The 18,419-nt window shown below is 39.4% G+C and overlaps 3 protein-coding genes across 3 annotated transcripts; all 3 read left to right on the top strand.

The window, feature by feature from the left end:
- The first annotated feature begins 633 nt into the window (after positions 1-633).
- LOC103342865 (LRR receptor-like serine/threonine-protein kinase IOS1) lies at positions 634-4,805 on the top strand. The gene is made up of 13 exons (XM_008246519.3): positions 634-765; positions 877-1,414; positions 1,498-1,973; positions 2,061-2,193; positions 2,275-2,346; positions 2,453-2,524; positions 2,612-2,692; positions 2,875-3,041; positions 3,160-3,377; positions 3,466-3,592; positions 3,682-3,750; positions 3,839-4,028; positions 4,144-4,805. Exons 1-13 carry the CDS (start codon positions 681-683, stop codon positions 4,550-4,552), a joined length of 2,637 nt encoding a protein of 878 aa, XP_008244741.2. The 5' UTR covers positions 634-680; the 3' UTR covers positions 4,553-4,805.
- Positions 4,806-4,835: 30 nt separating this feature from the next.
- On the top strand, positions 4,836-11,046 carry LOC103342888 (LRR receptor-like serine/threonine-protein kinase IOS1). Its single transcript, XM_089050451.1, has 14 exons — positions 4,836-4,857; positions 6,438-6,539; positions 6,636-7,161; positions 7,242-7,717; positions 7,834-7,972; positions 8,071-8,142; positions 8,258-8,329; positions 8,426-8,506; positions 8,752-8,924; positions 9,016-9,236; positions 9,312-9,438; positions 9,841-9,903; positions 9,993-10,182; positions 10,345-11,046. Exons 1-14 carry the CDS (start codon positions 4,836-4,838, stop codon positions 10,754-10,756), a joined length of 2,676 nt encoding a protein of 891 aa, XP_088906577.1. The 3' UTR covers positions 10,757-11,046.
- A 3,442-nt stretch (positions 11,047-14,488) lies between these two features.
- LOC148917924 (uncharacterized) lies at positions 14,489-15,022 on the top strand. Its single transcript, XM_089050452.1, has one exon. The coding sequence runs from the start codon at positions 14,489-14,491 to the stop codon at positions 15,020-15,022; it is 534 nt and encodes a 177-aa protein (XP_088906578.1).
- The last annotated feature ends 3,397 nt before the right edge of the window (positions 15,023-18,419 follow it).

Below are 18,419 nucleotides of genomic sequence, written 5' to 3' on the forward strand. Positions count from 1 at the left end.
TTTTGTTTTTTTGGGTTTATTTTAATTAGTGTTATATTCAATCGCATGTGGGTACTTCTTACTTATAGATGTACACGTAGATCTTACAATGAGTGCGGAGATAAATTCTCTACTGTTGGAGACGCTCGCTAAGTTTGGGTCGTTTTTCTGATTGCCTGAAAAAAAAACATGTTACAAATTTTGAAATTTGGGTTCTCTTCAACTTGTGGTGACAGCAAATTTGGGTTCCCTGATTGATTTGTATCGTTAGTCTAAGTCAAAGTAAACTCATGTGTTCACTTGGAAATGAAGTACCAATTGGATGTAGTATTGATCACGATAGAAGCGTTGAATCAAATTTAACAATTCTGTGGATTATCAATTATCAATTTGTCAACGCAAAAACTTGCAAAAAATTTCTTGGTTTTAAACAAAGAATCGACCACGTCCCTAAAGCCAATACACATATTATTGTTTCTCATTTCACCGCTTTGGCAATATATACAACAAGTTGATATTCATGACGTGTCAACTTGCAAAAGATTCCCTTTTCAGACGCAAAACTTGACTAGGTCCATGTTTATTTATTTCTTGCTCCAATTCTACTACTTTGGCAATATATATTACAAGAGAATATTCAAGAAGAAGATGTTAATTTGCAGCTTCATTTCTTCTCTTGGAAATAAATTTCTTTCTGCATAATGGAGATGTTCAAACATCTTCTTTCTGCATTGCTTTGTGGTTTTGCTCTTATACTTGTAGTTCATACACAAGATGATCAATCAGGTATGTTCATATATTGATCATTTAAAACTTGAAAAATTATTAATTTTGATCATAAATGCATTGTTCACTAACAATTTGGCTAGCTAATGCACTATCTCTCTGACCACTCAGGCTTCATCAGCTTGGATTGTGGGCTGCCTACAAATTCTAGCTACTCTGAGCCAACAACAGGCCTTGACTACATTTCAGATGCAGCCTTCATATCCACTGGTGTAAGCAAAAGCATTGCCCCTCAGTACAAAGCTACTCATCAACAGCAAGCAGCTTATGTCAGGAGCTTTCCTCAGGGGGTCAAGAACTGTTACAGAGTAAACATTACACAAGGGACTAAATATTTGATCCGAGCAAGTTTCGTGTATGGAAATTATGACGGTTTAAATAAGCTGCCAAAGTTTGATCTTCTCTTTGGAGCTAATTCTTGGGACTCAGTGGCATTTGTTGATGCATCTTCGAGTACTATCAAAGAACTTGTTCATGTTCCCACATTAGACTATATACATGTGTGTCTAGTCAACAAGGGCACTGGAACACCATTCATGTCAGCATTGGAATTGAGGCCTTTAAAGAACACTACTTATGCGACTGCAACGGGTTCGTTGGAACTCTTCGTTCGCTTAGATGTCGGTTCGACATCCAATCAATCATACAGGTAAGCCATTTCATATCTGAAGTAGTACTGGTTTCAAATGTATTCTATTTTCTAGCTACTGACAAGTGGTACTATTACTTAAGGTATGATTATGATGCTTTGGATCGGATTTGGGTACCTCACACCTACAATAAGTGGACACAGTTAACTACCTCGCTTACTGTAGATGCTCAAAGTCACAATGACTACCAAGTACCATCAATAGCAATGAGAACTGCCAGTACGCCGATTGATGCCAGTGCTTCCATGGACTTCAGCTGGGAATCCCCGGATACATCGACTGAATACTATGTGTACCTGCACTTTGCTGAACTCCAGCAGCTTAAAGCCAACCAGTCCAGAGCATTCAATATCACTCTGAATGGAGATTATTGGTTTGGACCTGTTGTCCCACAGTACTTGTCCACAATCACCGTGCTCAGCCTCTTATCCTTAACTGGAGGCAACTATAGTTTTTCACTTGTTCAAACTGAGAATTCAACTCTCCCACCAATCCTCAATGCCATGGAGATCTACTCATTGATCGATTTATCTCAACCAGAAACCGATGGAGATGATGGTATGTGAATCATTTCACAATCTTTCTTGTCAATTTAGTTTCAGTATTCAAGTATTCAGTATTTAATTTGCTTGTGATAAAAAACAGTTGCTGCCATCATAAACATAAAGTCAACATATGGAATGGACAAAGATTGGCAGGGAGACCCATGTACTCCCCAAGGCTACATGTGGGAAGGTCTTAACTGTAGCTACAGTGGATCCCCTAGAATCATATCCTTGTAAGTCAATGCCTGCTTTCTCTTTAATTTAGTTTTTTTTCTTCTCAACATCATGAATGAATTTATTGAACTTTCGATTAGAGACCTGTCCTCGAGTGGATTGACCGGGGAGATAACTTCATATATATCCAATCTTTCCATGTTACAATCTCTGTAAGTATCTCATGATCAGAAGCTCAACAAGTTAGCAAGATATATGCATATAGATTCCTTATGATGTGGTCTTTAACACTAAATCTATGCATATTGCTTAACTCAGGGATTTATCAAACAATAGCTTGACTGGATCAGTACCTGAATTTTTGTCTAAACTGCCAAACCTGAAAGTCCTGTAAGTACCTTGGATTTGAATTGTGACTGCAAAGCTGTTGATAAATTAGGAAAGCAGGGGATCAATAAACTTTCTATTCCTTTGCAGTAACCTGGAAAGAAACAAGCTCAACGGTTCAGTTCCAGCTGACCTTATTCAAAGATCAACAAGTGGTTCACTATCATTGAGGTCTGCTTCTGGCCATGTAGTAGTTTCTTTTTTCATTTCCATTACAATCTTCTGTTCTTTTATCGAAGAAGCATTAAAATCTGTAGGAGTTACTAGACCTATTCATGCCACATTGACTATTATGTTGTTGACTACAATTCCAATTTCCATGACTGACTATTGATCATCAACCTTGTTGGTAGTGTGGGAGAAAATGAAGACCTATGTGCATCAATATCATGCAAAAAGGAGGAGGAGAAGAAGAAAAATATAGTAATTCCAATAATAGCATCAATTGGTGGGTTTTCTATTCTTGTGCTAGCAGCAGTGGCCATATTCATGGGCCTGAAAAGAGGAAGAAAACAAGGAGGTAAACTATAAAATTTAAGATGAAACGATTGAAAATTTGGTTATCAAGAATACATGTTCTGAAGTAAACACAGAAATTGTATTCCTCCGCTTATGAAACTCCTGATCTATTTTTGCAGTTCCACAACAACCCAATAATCAAATTGATTCATTCGAGTCCAAAAAACGCCAATTCACATACTCAGACGTCCTGAGGATCACAAATAACTTTCAGACAAAAGTTCTTGGGCGAGGTGGATTTGGAAAAGTTTACCATGGTTATGTTGATGATACTCAAGTAGCTGTGAAGATGCTTTCTCCAACATCAGGTCAAGGATACCAACAATTTCAAGCAGAGGCATGTACTCTAAGAACTCATGGATAAATTATAATGACCTCATTTATATTTTTAGGACCAAAATATGACTTTAAAGCTTAACTTGCAGGTCAAACTTCTTATCAGAGTTCATCATAGAAACTTGACTAGCCTTGTTGGATACTGCAATGAAGGAACCAACATGGCACTCATCTATGAATTTATGGCCAATGGAGATTTGGAATCACATCTTCTAGGTAGGGATCTCGATTAAATTGGGACTCGACCTACTTTGAATCCAATATTAAACAAAAAATAAACTGGGTTTTGACACTTAATTGTATAGGTGAGGACAGTAATGCAAATGTGTTGACTTGGGAAGGTAGACTTCAAATAGCAACAGATGCAGCACAAGGTTAGCCAGTGGAGACTTTGGGCAATCAAAATATATTAAATGCTTTCCTATTTTGTTTGCAGTAACAAAAGAATGGATTGAAATGTAGGATTGGAGTATCTGCACAATGGTTGTAAGCCGCCTATTGTCCATAGAGATGTGAAGGCAACAAATATTTTGTTGGCTGAAAATTTCCAAGCAAAATTAGCTGACTTTGGCCTGTCCAGAATTTTCCCAACTGATGGAGGCACTCATATGTCCACAGCTGTAGCTGGCACCCCTGGATACCTTGACCCTGAGTAAGAAGTCTCTGTGTCATTTATTTATGCATGCTTTTCAATTTTCTTTTAAGGCAATGTGGAACTTTATATAGAACAATGGCAACTTTACACTTGAGTCATATTTGGCTTGCAGGTACCACACAACAGGATGGCTGAATGAGAAAAGTGATGTTTATAGCTTCGGAGTTGTGCTGTTGGAGATCATCACTAGCCGCCATGCGATATCTAGAACACAAGAGAAAGTTCATGTCAGTCAATGGGTTAGCTCTATGCTTGATAAAGGGGATATCAAAACTATCGTTGATCCGAGGTTACATGGAGATTACGAAATTAACTCTGCCTGGAAGGCCGTTGAACTAGCAATGGAGTGTGTGTCTGACACATCCACCAGAAGGCCAAACATGAGTGCGGTAGTGATAGGGTTGAAGGAGTGTTTGGCAGCAGAGTTGGCTCGAACCAACGTGAGCCGTGTGACTGAATCAACGGATTCAGTTGTGTACTCTATGAATGTGACTACTGAACTCAGTCCTTCGGCAAGGTAATTCTTTGTGTCCAGAAGGTGAATTTCGAAAGCCGGGTAGTTTTCATTTTCCATTTCCTCTGTTTTAAGCTTCATTCATTGTCCAATGCTTTTGTAATTGTATTTGTTATATCATCTTGTGTTGAAGATTTGTGGTTGTGAGGGTCTTCAGTAAGGCTCTGCAACTATGTAATTGTAAAAAATGTACTGGTATAATATTTGTATATGTGTCTGTATCATGAATCATGATATAATATCATTAGAGTTGGTGATCCTTTCCCTTTTTAATTTAAAAGACATAAACAATGCATAGAGAAGTCGATGCTGGTAACAGATTTAACATATTGAGAAGTTGACTTTTGAAAACCACATGGAATTTGCAATTTGCAGGAACCACGTTCTTGCCACTTGGTAAATGAATAGCTTTTGGAAAACAAGATACAGAAGATCCACATTTACTCCCAAAACCTGGATAGTCAGTGTAGTTTATTTCATGAAACTTATATTGGTATGACTACCATTAACAAAAGAATTGTAACAGCAATCTATTAAAAAATAATAATTATGAGAGCGTGTATTACTAGAGAAAATGAATTTATATCAAGGAAGTCGACACAGCATGTCAATCAATACAACATCAGGGAGATCTTCCAAACTCAAAAGGTCTCGGTGCAATTAGTAGTGGACCACCTATTGTTGTATTGATCCGATGTAGGGCTTACACATCACGGCTTGTATAGAGCCAACTACAACAACACTAAGAATCCCAAAATCAAATATGAAACTAAATCAAATTTTTTTTTAACCCTAATCTACAAACTGGGGTTTAAAGTTAGGAACTTTACTGAAAATCTACAGAATACTGAAAATTGAGGAGTTTACCTGGTCAAGACTCAAAGAGGATTTTGGTGAGCTCCCAAACACAAAAATAGCAGGAAAATGAAGAAATTAAATGAGTGGGAAACAGGTACAGATCCAAAGAGGGATCACATTGCAGGATATCCCAAATTTTATTCTCTTGTGATTTTTACCCTGGAGGACTGTAAATGGTAACCAACTAGTACAACTTCTAGAAAGTTAGAAAACTACATGTTCATATGAGCTATAAGTCAACTTTTGTTATTACAACATTGGAAATTCATATGAGCAACCTTTTGTTTAACTCTTTTCTTATTATATGAGTCAAGTCTTTGCATCTGTTAGATCCCCCCTCCCCCTTTTCTTTTTAACTTTCTTGTTCCAAAAGCTGGCCACATGCCCCAAACCTGAACTTTGGTCATACAACCTGAGAATGTTGACATAGTCCTCCGATATTTTGATATTGCGCTCTCTCTTTCTTGCTCTCATTTTTTAGTCCTGGCATGATTCATCAAGCTGTTGAAATATATGGATTTTAATACTCTGTTGAAACCATTATATTCCGTAGATAACTATTTAAAAAGAATTTTATTACATAATGAGTGTTTAAACAATGAATTTACAGGTAGTCCGTAGCCTATAAACGCAACAAAATGCAGTTTTCTAATGAATATGTATATAACACAATGCAATTAGACTCATAGTTCTTCAGGAGATGACCAACAGAATTGAAATAATTCCAATTGATTAATAGGGGTTGATTAATTTCTCCATCTATACTAAGGTCTGAGTTTAGCGAACCTTCCCAAGCATATGTTGCCTCTCTGACATAGACTTCTGGCCGTGCACATCTTGAGTTAATTGACTAGCATTATAGGTGCAATCACAACAGCTAAACATGAAAGCAACATCTGAACTAATATTCATGTTAACCTGTTTGACTCATCCATTGTCGTAGATATAACTCATGTCTATCAGTACATATATTTATATAAATAGCATACATAAGATGATGTTCCTTGTGAACAACATTTAGTGTTCTTGTGCAGGGCAAGAAGTTGTGATAATGCTGGGGAAATTGAGCCATTTCCTGTATCCATTGCTTGGTTTGATTGCAGTAATACTTGTAGTTCATGGCCAGGATCAAACAGGTATATGAATATTTGAACACTAGGAGTTTAGCTTTATTTTCGGTTCACTAAATGTAGATAAAGCTAATAAGGCATCTCTTTTTACCTCTGTTTCAGGCTTCATTAACATAGACTGTGGGCTACCACCTAATTCAAGCTACAACGAGCAGAGAACAGGCTTGTTTTACATTTCAGATGCAACTGTTGTGGACACAGGTGAAAGTAAGCTCCTATTGGTACAAGACAGAGGTCTCTACCCTCAATATGTTTGGTATCTCAGATACTTTCCTGAAGGAATAAGAAATTGTTACACCATAAATGTAACAAGAGGCACCAAATATTTGATCCGAGCAACGTTCTTTTATGGGGATTATGATGGCCAAAATAAGGCATCAGAATTTGACCTGCATCTTGGATCTAACTTGTGGGATACAGTATATTCAAACAACACAATCAAGGAGATCATACATGTCCCTTTGCAAAGCCATATACAAGTTTGTCTAGTCAATACAGGCTCTGGGACGCCGTTTATATCAGCGATAGAACTAAAGCCTCTGAATAATACACTTTACCCTACTCAAATGGGGTCCTTAGCACTCTTCAGGCGGTATGATGCTGGTACAATTACTAATGTCACATACAGGTCTGTCTTCTCCTTTGTTATGAACTCATTTAATTTGAAATGTTCACTTTGATTAAATTCACATGAAATCTTATATTCAGGTATAAAGATGACGTTTATGATCGCTTCTGGTATCCCCATTATTACAGTGCATGGACACAAGTAACCACCTCACTTACCATCGAACCTGAAAATGAGACTGCCTACCAACCACCATCCATTGTCATGAGTTCTGCGGCAGCGCCAAAAAATATGACTACTTTGGATATTTGGTGGGTTCCCCCTGATGAAAATACCCAATATCATGTGTACATGCACTTTGCTGAAGTTGAAAAACTCCCAACCAACCAGTCTAGACGGTTGAGCATTACTTGGAATGGGAAGCCCTTCGTTACAAAACCTTTTTCTCTTAAGTACTTAACCACAACAACTGTGTATACAAAAGAGGCTTTGAGTGGGGGACAGCAAAACTTTTCAATCTCTCAGGTTGGAAACTCTACCCTTCCACCTATCATCAATGCCTTTGAGATTTATACGGTCCTTGAGTTATTGCAAGCAGAAACTAACCAAGAAGATGGTATGTAAAATTTTCAAACACATCATCTCCAATTTCTAGAAAAAGTCTATCCCATTGCTGCCACTAAATATATGATTGACCTAGTTGAGATTTCTTCATGCATCTGAAAATATTAGTTGAGCCCATCACAAACTTAAAGTTAACCTATGGAGTGAAGAGAAATTGGCAAGGTGATCCATGTGCTCCGAAAGAGTACTCGTGGGAAGGGTTAAACTGCAGCTATGATGGTTATGAGCCCCCCAGAATCATATCCTTGTAAGTAGACATACTCAGATAAACTTACCTGTTATTAAATTTTTTGTATTTACATCCCACTTATATGTCTTGATAAATCTGTTTAAAATGCGATGCAGGAACTTGTCCTCTAGTGGATTAACTGGGGAAATAGCTCCTTCTTTATTCAATCTCACAATGCTACGGACTCTGTGAGTGTGTGTTTCTGTGTCAAATGATTTACTGATTTATAAAAAGGGTGACTAATTGAAGCCAAATTTCTTTTTCAAAAATTAAATTTGAATAAATTGTAATTTCCCATTTCAGGGATTTATCAAACAACAATTTGACAGGACCAGTGCCAGAATTTGTGTCTCAATTACCAAACTTAAAAATCCTGTAAGCTATTTGAATCTGTAGCTGATGCACCAACTGCTTGTTCTTTTATAACTTCATTATACGTATTTCGGTATAATTAGTTGCTCTACCTTTCAGAAACTTGGAGAAAAACAAGCTCACAGGTTCAGTTCCAGCTGGACTAATTCAAAAATCAAATGATGGTTTGCTATCATTAAGGTGTGTGAACATAAACCATCAATATCCACTCATTCCTGAAACTTTGGTAGACCTTACACTAACACATAAGCACTACCAATTTTCTCTTAAATAACATTGTAAAAATCTCTTTAGAAAATAAATGATCATGAGATATGCATTCTTCTGATGAAAGAGAAAATAGTGTAGCTCATGTTCCGTTAGTAACTGCACTGATCATTAAGGTCAAGTCTTACTTATGTTACCACCATTCATCTTAATTCCAGCTTTTGTGAAAATCAAAATCTAACTGCACCGATTTCCTGCGGCAAGGATAAGAAGAAGAAGAAGAAGAAGGACAATTTTGTTGTTCCAGTAGTAGTGTCAGTTGTAGGAATTTTAATCCTTATATTAACTGTAGCAGCTGTACTGTGGCGCCTCAAAAGGAAAATAAAACATGGTACCATATACTTGTTAAACAATGCTAGAATAAATTTGATTACAGAAGAAGCAAGCATCGGTTATTTCTTAATGATTAATGATCTCAGCAGACGTAACTGATTCAACACCAAGCATTCAGCAAGGGCCACTGGAGCCATCACAACGTCAATTTACGTACTCTGAGGTACTCAAGATCACCCATAATTTTGAGAGGATTGTTGGTAGAGGTGGATTTGGAACAGTTTATCATGGCTACATAGATGATACTCAAGTAGCTGTGAAGGTGCTTTCACCTTCATCAATTCAAGGATATCAAGAATTTCATTCAGAGGTATGTAATGTAATAAATGTTCAAAAAGCTTGAGCTCAATCATAAGCTCTAAATAAAATTTTTGGTTTCTTGCAGGTTAATCTTCTCATGAGAGTTCATCACAGAAATTTGACAAGCCTCGTCGGATATTGCAAGGATGGAACCAACACAGGGCTCATCTATGAATACATGGCCAATGGAAACTTACACAAGCATCTTTCAGGTTTGATTCATTGGCTGGAATTGATCCTTCTTTTTTTTCTTTTTCTTTTCTGGAATCAGGTTAATTAGTGACAGAGAAAGAACAATGCCTCAAAGCAGCTGCAACAACGATCAGAACAATCTGACCATGCATAAAAAAGCATACAGGGAAATAAACAGTAGGCCACCTGAAAACAGATCAACAATAAAACAACTACGTCGACATGCTTTTAACAACTATAAGTTTGGCAACAATCAATAATTTCATCAGAATTTGCTCTCTCAATCAATGGAGTTTATTTTCTCTTTCAGGATAGATACTTCTTACTCTGCAAGGTTTTTTTTTATATTACCACATGATTTTAGTTCCTTTAATTAGAACAACAGAGGAAAAAGATTGATTATTTATCATGTACAAATGCAGATAACACTTCAAATATATTGAGTTGGGAAGACAGACTTCGAATTGCAATGGATGCAGCATATGGTCAGCAAGTAGAAATTTTCGTAAACCATTCATAGCGTCTCTTCTTTTTTCATCTTTTATAACATGTTTACCAAAATTTTGAAATGTAGGATTGGAGTATCTACACTATGGTTGTACACCACCTATAATTCACAGAGATGTGAAATCTACAAATATCTTGTTGAATGAAAACTTTCAAGCCAAACTATCTGACTTTGGCCTATCAAGAATATTCCCTGCTGATGATGGCACTCATGTATGGACACGTGTTGCCGGAACTCCTGGGTACCTTGACCCTGAGTAAGTCTTTGGTTCCTAGTTTACACTTCATCTAATAGAATTCAAATTATTGTCAGTATAGCAAAACTCCAATCAAATCAGGAAACCATAAGAATGAAGAAATATACAATAAATTGATGTCCTAGCAAACACATGACTTGAGTTACATGGTTTGGTTTGCAGGTACTACCTATCAAACATGTTAAATGAGAAAAGTGATGTGTATAGCTTTGGGATTGTGTTGTTGGAGATTATCACAAGCCGACCTGCTTTATCAAAGACACATGAGAAAATTCACATTGGTCAATGGGTTAGTTTCATGGTTGAGAAAGGGGACATTAGAAGTATTGTCGATTCAAGACTAGAAGGAAACTTTAATAGCAACTCTGCCTGGAAAGCTGTTGAAGTAGCTTTGGCTTGTGTATCTTTAAGTTCCACCAAAAGGCCAACCATGAGTCAGGTAGTGACAGAGCTGAAAGAGTGCTTGGCTGCAGAGTTGGCTCGAAACAAGGAGATCCGCGATACTGATTCAAACGATTCAAATGAACTGATGTCATTGAAATTCACCACTGAGATGAGGCCATTAGCTAGGTAGTAGTACTTCTCTGTAAAAATAATGGGGTGTGGAAAATTTCATCGTGTGTTAAAGAAGCATTCATGCACATACAAGTTTCATATCAGATCACGCTGATAATGTCTGCATATATAAACTTACTGGTTGCTCTAAGTACGACAGAATTGGCGCGCTCCTCGGTCAATTGTTGGAAGAACGGTTCTACTTGAATCCGTTTATTTGCTTAACTAGTCCTCTTAATTCCTTTGCTGCTTATTTTATTTCGGGCAATTGAAAATGTTTCCACATCAATCAGTACTTCTTAATCATAAAAGGGCACTGTGATACTATAATATTTTAATCTGTGTCGAATTCTTTTGCCACTTCAAAAGTCAAAATCAATGCCATCACATTTTGTGTGTGATTCTGTTTCTGTTTTTCTTTTCCAAAGACAACAGGGGAACAACTTGCACAAAAGAATTTCCTCATGTGACATCGTTCAATCGAAGTATACATTCTATATATATAAATAAACCGAAATTTGAGTATTCAGCCTACATATTGTGGAAGCAAAATATCTGAGCTAATCAATTTGGAAATTATTTGACTTAATTGGGAGTCATTTGATTTAATCGGGAATTATTCGATCCCTAATTACATCAATCTCTCCAAATTGAGGAAGAATAATTCATTTCCATCTATGAAATTATTCTTCCAAAATCCTAGCTTTCGAGGCTCCTATAAATACATGGCTACACCAAGGCTTGAGGTAATTCTAAACTTTTGTCTGAAACTCTTCAGAAATCCTATCTTATAAACACACAAGGCTCTGGCCACCCGTACTCCTATCTCATAATTCAAAGAAAATCCGTTTTCCCCTGATTTCATTCGAAACCCTTAAATCACCATGGTGTGAGGCCTCACCACTAGAAACGCAGCGAAAACAATCACCACACCCCGGTGGAAATTTCTCTAGACACCCACCGTGGCCTTTTTTTTTATACAAATTTATAAATAAACCCAATCATAGATATGTATTTATAAAAAAAACTCAAACACTATTTAAACATAGAAACACACCCAAAATCAACAATTGTATATTTTTTGGGTGTGTTTATAATTAGGTTTTGAGTGTGTAATGATGAGGTTTTGGGTGTGTTTATAAAGTGTTTTGGGTGTTGGGTTTTTTTATAATTTCAGCCCCATTTTGGGTGTTTTAGTGAAATTCTCTTTTTTTTATTCCATCTGTCCACCAAAAAAAAATAAAAAATTGGCAGGGTTACTGTTTGCGGCCAGAGCCAGCAAGCGCGAGCGCGACAAAACCAGCCCAGACGCTGCCATCCTTGGGACGGCGGCTCCGCCCATCGCATGGTCGCACTAGCCATGCCATCGAACTCGCAGACCTCTGAGCTGCGGATGCCGACGCGAAGCTCTATGACCCGACGCAGGAAGCTCGCCGACGAAGCCTTGGAGAAGATGACGGTCGCCGCCAAGCTTCGTTGGAGGCCTTCCTGGTGTCACCTTGCGTCACCGCCAACACCAGCGAACTCGCCGCCCTCCGGTCAGTATGCACAAACCTGGAGAAAATATGCAGCCTGCCCCCGGAGAAATAACCGACGAGCCGTCGGACGTTTCCGCTGGAACTGCCCAGAGCCGTCGAAGCTACCGCCCTGCTCATCGGCTCGCGACGTCGCCACCACGACCAGGAGACTCGGGTTTGTCGGTTTGCTGGAGAGCCCAGCCTCGTCGTTGCACGGCCGGCGACTGAGCTCCACGCCTGGGTTCGAACGGTTCTGCAAAACTCTCCCATGGCTGACTCCCAGACGTTCTTTCTCTCTCATTCATTTATGTCCTAATTTAAACAATTTTCAATTATAATATTAATATTTAATATTTAACTCTGAATTAATGCACTTTCCTAATAAATATTAGCATTTGATATTTATGTTGATTTAGTGTATATTCTTAATAAATATTAATCATTAATATTTTATTGCTTGAATTATAAAATATGTTTTATTTAATGATATTATTATTTTATCAAGGCACACGTGATATTATAGTTAGGATATAATTGTGTTTTATCATGCTTGCTAATTACATTTTATCATGGCTTAATTATGTACATGCTCCATGTGCTTTTCAACTTATCTCGATTACACACATGTGTTTGCAAACGGCTCAAAGTACTTAACGCTTTAAAAACCGTCTCACGCTACCCTTTCGCTTTTTTGAAGTTCCGCTATTTAACATTACTCATCATCCCTCAAAATTCCGCAATGAACCCATCCCCGTTGTTACTATTCATCCGACCAGTTTTTGGGCTGCCATCTCCTCCTCCGGCCACCCTAAGCGACGACATGGGTATCAAAAGAACCAACACGTTGTCCTCTACCACCCTCACATCTCATCCGCTACCAACCGCCGTCTGGATTGCGAAAAAAGCAAGAAATTGGCCGATTTTTACCCAAAATCTTCATCGCTCGTTCGGGCGATTCCGAGCACCATTTGCTTCAATCCATGTATGGTTTTTCAACCTCTCGAGCTGTTCTTGCTGCTAGTTGTGTTGGTTATGAGAAATTTCTAAGTTTTGGAGGGTAAATAAGCGATGAACAGAATAAAGGGAATGGGTCATTGCTCGAATTTTGGGGATAAATAGAACGTTAGAATCTAAACTTCAAAAACTGAAAAGGGTAACGTGAGACTTTTTAAACGCTTAGGATACTTTGAGCCGCTTGCAAACACAAGTGATAATTTGAGATAAGTTGGAAAGCACATAGGGCATATACATAATTAAGCCTTTTATCATTAATGATCAGGAAAATACCAAATGACTGGGTGACCAACCTAAGAGTCCTTGGTCCACCCAATCAACAATTCTCTATTCAATACGATCCACGAGCCGTCGGTCAGCCCGACGCATAATTCCTCAACCGAGCCCAACAACCTCCCAACACGATTACCTCAACACCGTCCTGATCTTGGAGCAAGTCCATCCGTTCCCTATTTTGCAATCACACTTGACGTATGCACCTGTGTACGCGTCCAATGGAGCTCTAGCCCATATGTCTTTTGGCCCAATTCACACCACTCTACCCGATCTGCGCAGTCAAGTGGACCTTTACTCATGGGTTGATCAGCTCACACAAAGGGTCGACGACCAAAACAATCTAATTTGCCAGCTACTCAGGCAAATCAACTTGAATCAAGGCCTTGACTTTGGATCTCGTGACGAGGAGATGAGGCGCACGAGCATATCAGCGAGCAGTTTGAGATATCCCAAGCAGGTCAAACAGAGATAAACGGATAGGGAAAGAACGAGATCTCGCTGACAAGACACAAACATCTGCAAGCCGTACTCTAAGTCGGTCGACGATCCGTTCGAGGTTAGGTCCAAGGACCAATGTGAGCGAGAGGCTGGACCCACAGTCCAATGTCCACGTTTGCTTGGGCTTACAAGAAAGTATCTATTCTAGGCTGGGCCCACAAGGAGCTCGAGTTCGTGAACAATCGTGTGACGAATGCAACAACCAACGCTTACCAACTTGCTCGAGATCCAACACACGGAGACAAGCCATAGAGGAATCCTCACAAGCTTAATCTCCTCATTTGCCCCACGAGTAGAACAACTAAGGGGATCGGCCCTTGGAAGCTGATGAGAAAGTTAACCAGTGGCGCTCGAGGCATAGAAGACACCGACTCGAGCCACCAGCCATCATACCGTTCAAGGGAGACTTTAACCCTGAGAGCTATTTGAGGCACTTCAAAGGTGCTATGATCCTGTACAAGGCAGACGACGCCCTGATGTGCAAGGTGCTCGAGATGACTTTGCGAGGAGCAGCTCAGAACTGGCTCCACACTCTACCATCTGCATCCATCGGCAGCTTCAAGGAGTTTGCCCTCATTTTCACAAATGAGTACACCTCCTATCGGATGGTCAGAAAACAACCAAACCACATATTCAACCTGCACAAGAAGCTTGACGAGTCTCTTCGAGACTACCTCAAAAGATTCAAGGCTGAAAAGGCTAACATCATCATCGCATCCTCGACTTTTATAAAGGGCTTGCCGGTTGAGCACGAGCTATATCGTGAGCTGACCATTACTTTGAGCCCAACCATTGCAAAAGTATTCTCGATGGCAGAGCGCTACACACTCTGGGAAGAAGACTGCATTGCCATAAAGAATGAAGCAGATCCCGTTCATAACAATCGAGCAGACCATAAAGGGAAGGGAATAGCTACTCCACAACTCGCAATAAAAGAGTCAAGACCAAGCCGAGGGAATCTGTTCGGAGGTCTCTCCTAAAGAATGATAGAGGCCCGAAGAGGACGTTGGGCTAGTTCCCTTGATCTTGACAAGGCAAAGAGAAAAGCACAGATCGGATCGTGCTTAAGCCCTGAAGAGAAAGATCAAGCAGACGACTTTCATCTATCAAGTCACAACCGGTGATCCAGCCATTGAGGACACTCCTATCATCGACTTTCAGATGAAGGACATGATCGGGCTTGATCTGCTATATAATGACGCCCTTGTCATCTGCATCTAGATTGAACAAGTATGATTGAGCGAGTTCACGTGGACGAGGGCAGCGCAATCTTGACATCCACTCACCCCCAGTGATCTGCTCGTAGACCATCATGGTCATCGATCAAGTCCCACTACAACAGAATCTTGGGCCAACCAGGGATTAGTAAGATTGAAGTTGTCACATCTACTTCACACCAGAAAATTCGCTACCCAACTCTTGAGGGCTAAATTGGGCAGATCAATAGTGACCAAGCCATGGTTAGGAGGTGTACAGCCCAAGGGCTCAAGAAGAACAAGCAGTTGCAGTTCATACCCATGATGCAGGCTGCCGACGAGGCGATTGCGCTCCCGACGGACAAGCAAACCTAAAAGGAAAATGAGTCGCTACCTTTCAATAGCAATTGAAAATCCAGGATCAAGATGAGGGAATCTACCCGAAAGACTTTTCATAAAAGGGTTGAAAGCTTGAGGATGACATTGAGTTAGTATCCTTCGATCTTGACCAGCCAGACAAAGAAGCGCAGATCAGTTCGTGCTTGAATCCAAACGAGAAGGATCGAGACGAGGAATCCACTTGGAAGACTACGCTGAAAAAGGCTCGAAGCCTGAGGATGACATTGAGTTAGTACCCCTTAATCCTAACCAGCCAGCGCAGATCGGCTCATGTCTAAGCCTAAAACGAGGAGGTGGAGCCGACCACCTTCTTCCGAACAATAAGGACATGTTCTCATGGTCACTATCTAACATGCCCGCATCGACCCGAACATCATTTTCCACTAGCTCCATGTTGAACCCCCAAAGCCAGCAGTGCAGAAGAGATGCAATTTCGCTCCCAAGCGAGTCGCGATCATTGAAGCCAAGATCGACAAGCTCCTAGCTGCCCGCTTCATCGAAGAAGTCTCATACTCAGAGTGGCTAGCCAACATTGTTCTAGTGGCGAAACAAGAAAAGGGCAAATAAATAGTTTGCGTCGATGCCAGGCATGTCAAATGGCGACCATTCGAACATGTCCTTGTTGTTTTGGAGGAAGGTGGTCAGCTCCACCTTCTCGTTTTGGTTAAGCGTGAGGCGATCCACGCTTCTGTCTAGTCAGATCAAGGGGTACTAACTCAACGTCATCCTCAAGCTTCCAACCCTTTTCAAGGGAGTCTTCCGGGCGGATTCCCTCATCTCGATCCTTCTCGTTTAGGTTCAGGCGTGAGTTGATCTGCGCTTCTTTGTCTGGCTGGTCAGGATCAAGGGATACTAACTCAACGTCATCCTCATGCTTCCAACCTTTTCAAGGGAGTCTTCCGGGCGGATTCCCTCATCTTGATCCTGGCTTCTTAATTGCTATTAGAAGGTAGCGACTCCTTTTCCTTTTAGGCTTCCAACCCTTTTCAGAGGTGTGCAATATAAAAACTGTTCAAAAAGCTTGAGCTCATATCATATGCTCTTAATAACAAATTTTCTTTCTTACATGTTAATCTTCTAATGAGAGTTCATCACAGAAACTTGATAAGCCTTGTCAGATATTTCAAGGATGGAACCAATACAGGGCTCATCTATGAATACATGGACAATAGAAACTTAGGCGAGCATCTTTCAGGTTTGCCTCATTGGCTGGAGTTGATATTTTTTAAGTTTTCTGGAATCAGGTTAATTAACGACAAAGAAAGCAGCTTCAACAACCCAAAACAATCTGGACATGCGCAAAAAAGCATAGGGGCAAACTCAACATGCTCTTAACACTGATAATCTTTTGCAACAATATCAAAGTAGTTTCACCAGAATGTTTTCCCTTTCAATCTGTGAAATCTATTCTCTTTCAGGATAGATACTTCTTACTCTTCACATTTTTTTAACATCACCACATGATTGAGGTTCCCTTAGTTACAAGCACGAAGGGAAAAGACTGATTTATTATGTACACATGCAGATAACAGTTGGGCAGGCAGACTTCGAATTGCAATGGACGCAGTAGAAATTTCACAATCCCTTCATATTCCATATATTTTTTTATTAAATTTTGAAATGTAGGATTGGAGTATCTTCACTATTGTTGCAAACCTCCTATAATCCACAGAGATGTGAATCTACAAATATCTTGTTGAATGAAAACTTTCAAGCCAAACTATCTGACTTTGGCCTATCTAGAATTTTCTCTGCTGAAGATGGGACTCATGAGTACCTTGACCCCGAGTGAGTATTTTCGGTTTTTATAGTTTAAACTTCAGCTCTAGAATTCCAATTATTGTCAATGAAGTAAAACTTAAATCAAATAAAGCATAAGCAACCAGAAGAATGAGAAAATAGGACAAATTGATGCTTAGGCACAGACTTGATTTGAGTTACATGGTTTGGTTTGTAGGGACAACCTATCAAACACTTTAAATGAGAAAAGTGATGTGTATATAGCTTTGGGATTGTGCTGTTGGAGATTATCACAGTCGACCTGTTTCATCAATGATACACGAGGAAATGCCCCTTTGTCAATGGGTTAGTTTCATGGTTGAGATAGGGGACATCAAAAGTATAGTTGATCCATGGCTAAAAAATGGAAACTTTAACAGCAACTCTGTCTGGAAAGCTGTTGAAATAGCCTTGGCTTGTGTATCTTCAAGTTCCAACAGAAGGCCACCCATGAGTCAGGTTGTGACGGAGCTGAAGGAATGCCTGGCTATAGAGTTGGCTAGAAAAAATCGCGACGCTGAATCAGAAGATTCAATTGAAATGAGGCCAGTAAAATTCACCACTGAGATGAGACCCTTATCTAGGTAGCAGTACTTCTCCATTAAAATTAGTTGTGTTGAAAAATTTCATCTTGTGTGTTGAAGAAAGCATTCATATACATGTAAATTTCCTCAACTAGTCCTCTAAATGTTCTTTTTGTTTTGTGAAACTAATTTGTTCTTCCCTTACAAAGTTCCTGCAACTTAATTGTTCAATCTATCTTTAGTCATTGTTTCTTTAACCAACAACGGCTACATCACAACTGTTTAACAAAGTCAATATCTCCCACCTGTGTGAAAGCCTACAAAATATGAGTTTAAACAAATTTTCAACACACGCAAATGTTGAAGAATATTGAAGTCCCACATCGGAAACTTAGTAAAATCAAATACCCCATGTAATGAATGGCTACACTACTAGCTTCCGCTACTAATAATATCGAGACGTTTTGTATAAAAGGCCA

Source organism: Prunus mume, linkage group LG4 (assembly GCF_029339155.1).
Source record: "Prunus mume cultivar Tortuosa linkage group LG4, ASM2933915v1, whole genome shotgun sequence".
Classification (NCBI taxonomy): domain Eukaryota; kingdom Viridiplantae; phylum Streptophyta; class Magnoliopsida; order Rosales; family Rosaceae; genus Prunus; species Prunus mume.

Coding starts and splice junctions, on each gene's coding strand:
- LOC103342865 (XM_008246519.3), top strand. CDS start 681: ATGGAGATGTTCAAACATCTTCTTTCTGCATTGCTTTGTGGTTTTGCT. Junction 766..876: donor TACACAAGATGATCAATCAG/GTATGTTCATAT, acceptor CTGACCACTCAG/GCTTCATCAGCTTGGATTGT. Junction 2,693..2,874: donor AGTGGTTCACTATCATTGAG/GTCTGCTTCTGG, acceptor CCTTGTTGGTAG/TGTGGGAGAAAATGAAGACC.
- LOC103342888 (XM_089050451.1), top strand. CDS start 4,836: ATGCATAGAGAAGTCGATGCTG. Junction 7,162..7,241: donor ATTACTAATGTCACATACAG/GTCTGTCTTCTC, acceptor TCTTATATTCAG/GTATAAAGATGACGTTTATG. Junction 9,904..9,992: donor TGCAATGGATGCAGCATATG/GTCAGCAAGTAG, acceptor TTTGAAATGTAG/GATTGGAGTATCTACACTAT.
- LOC148917924 (XM_089050452.1), top strand. CDS start 14,489: ATGATCCTGTACAAGGCAGACGACGCCCTGATGTGCAAGGTGCTCGAG.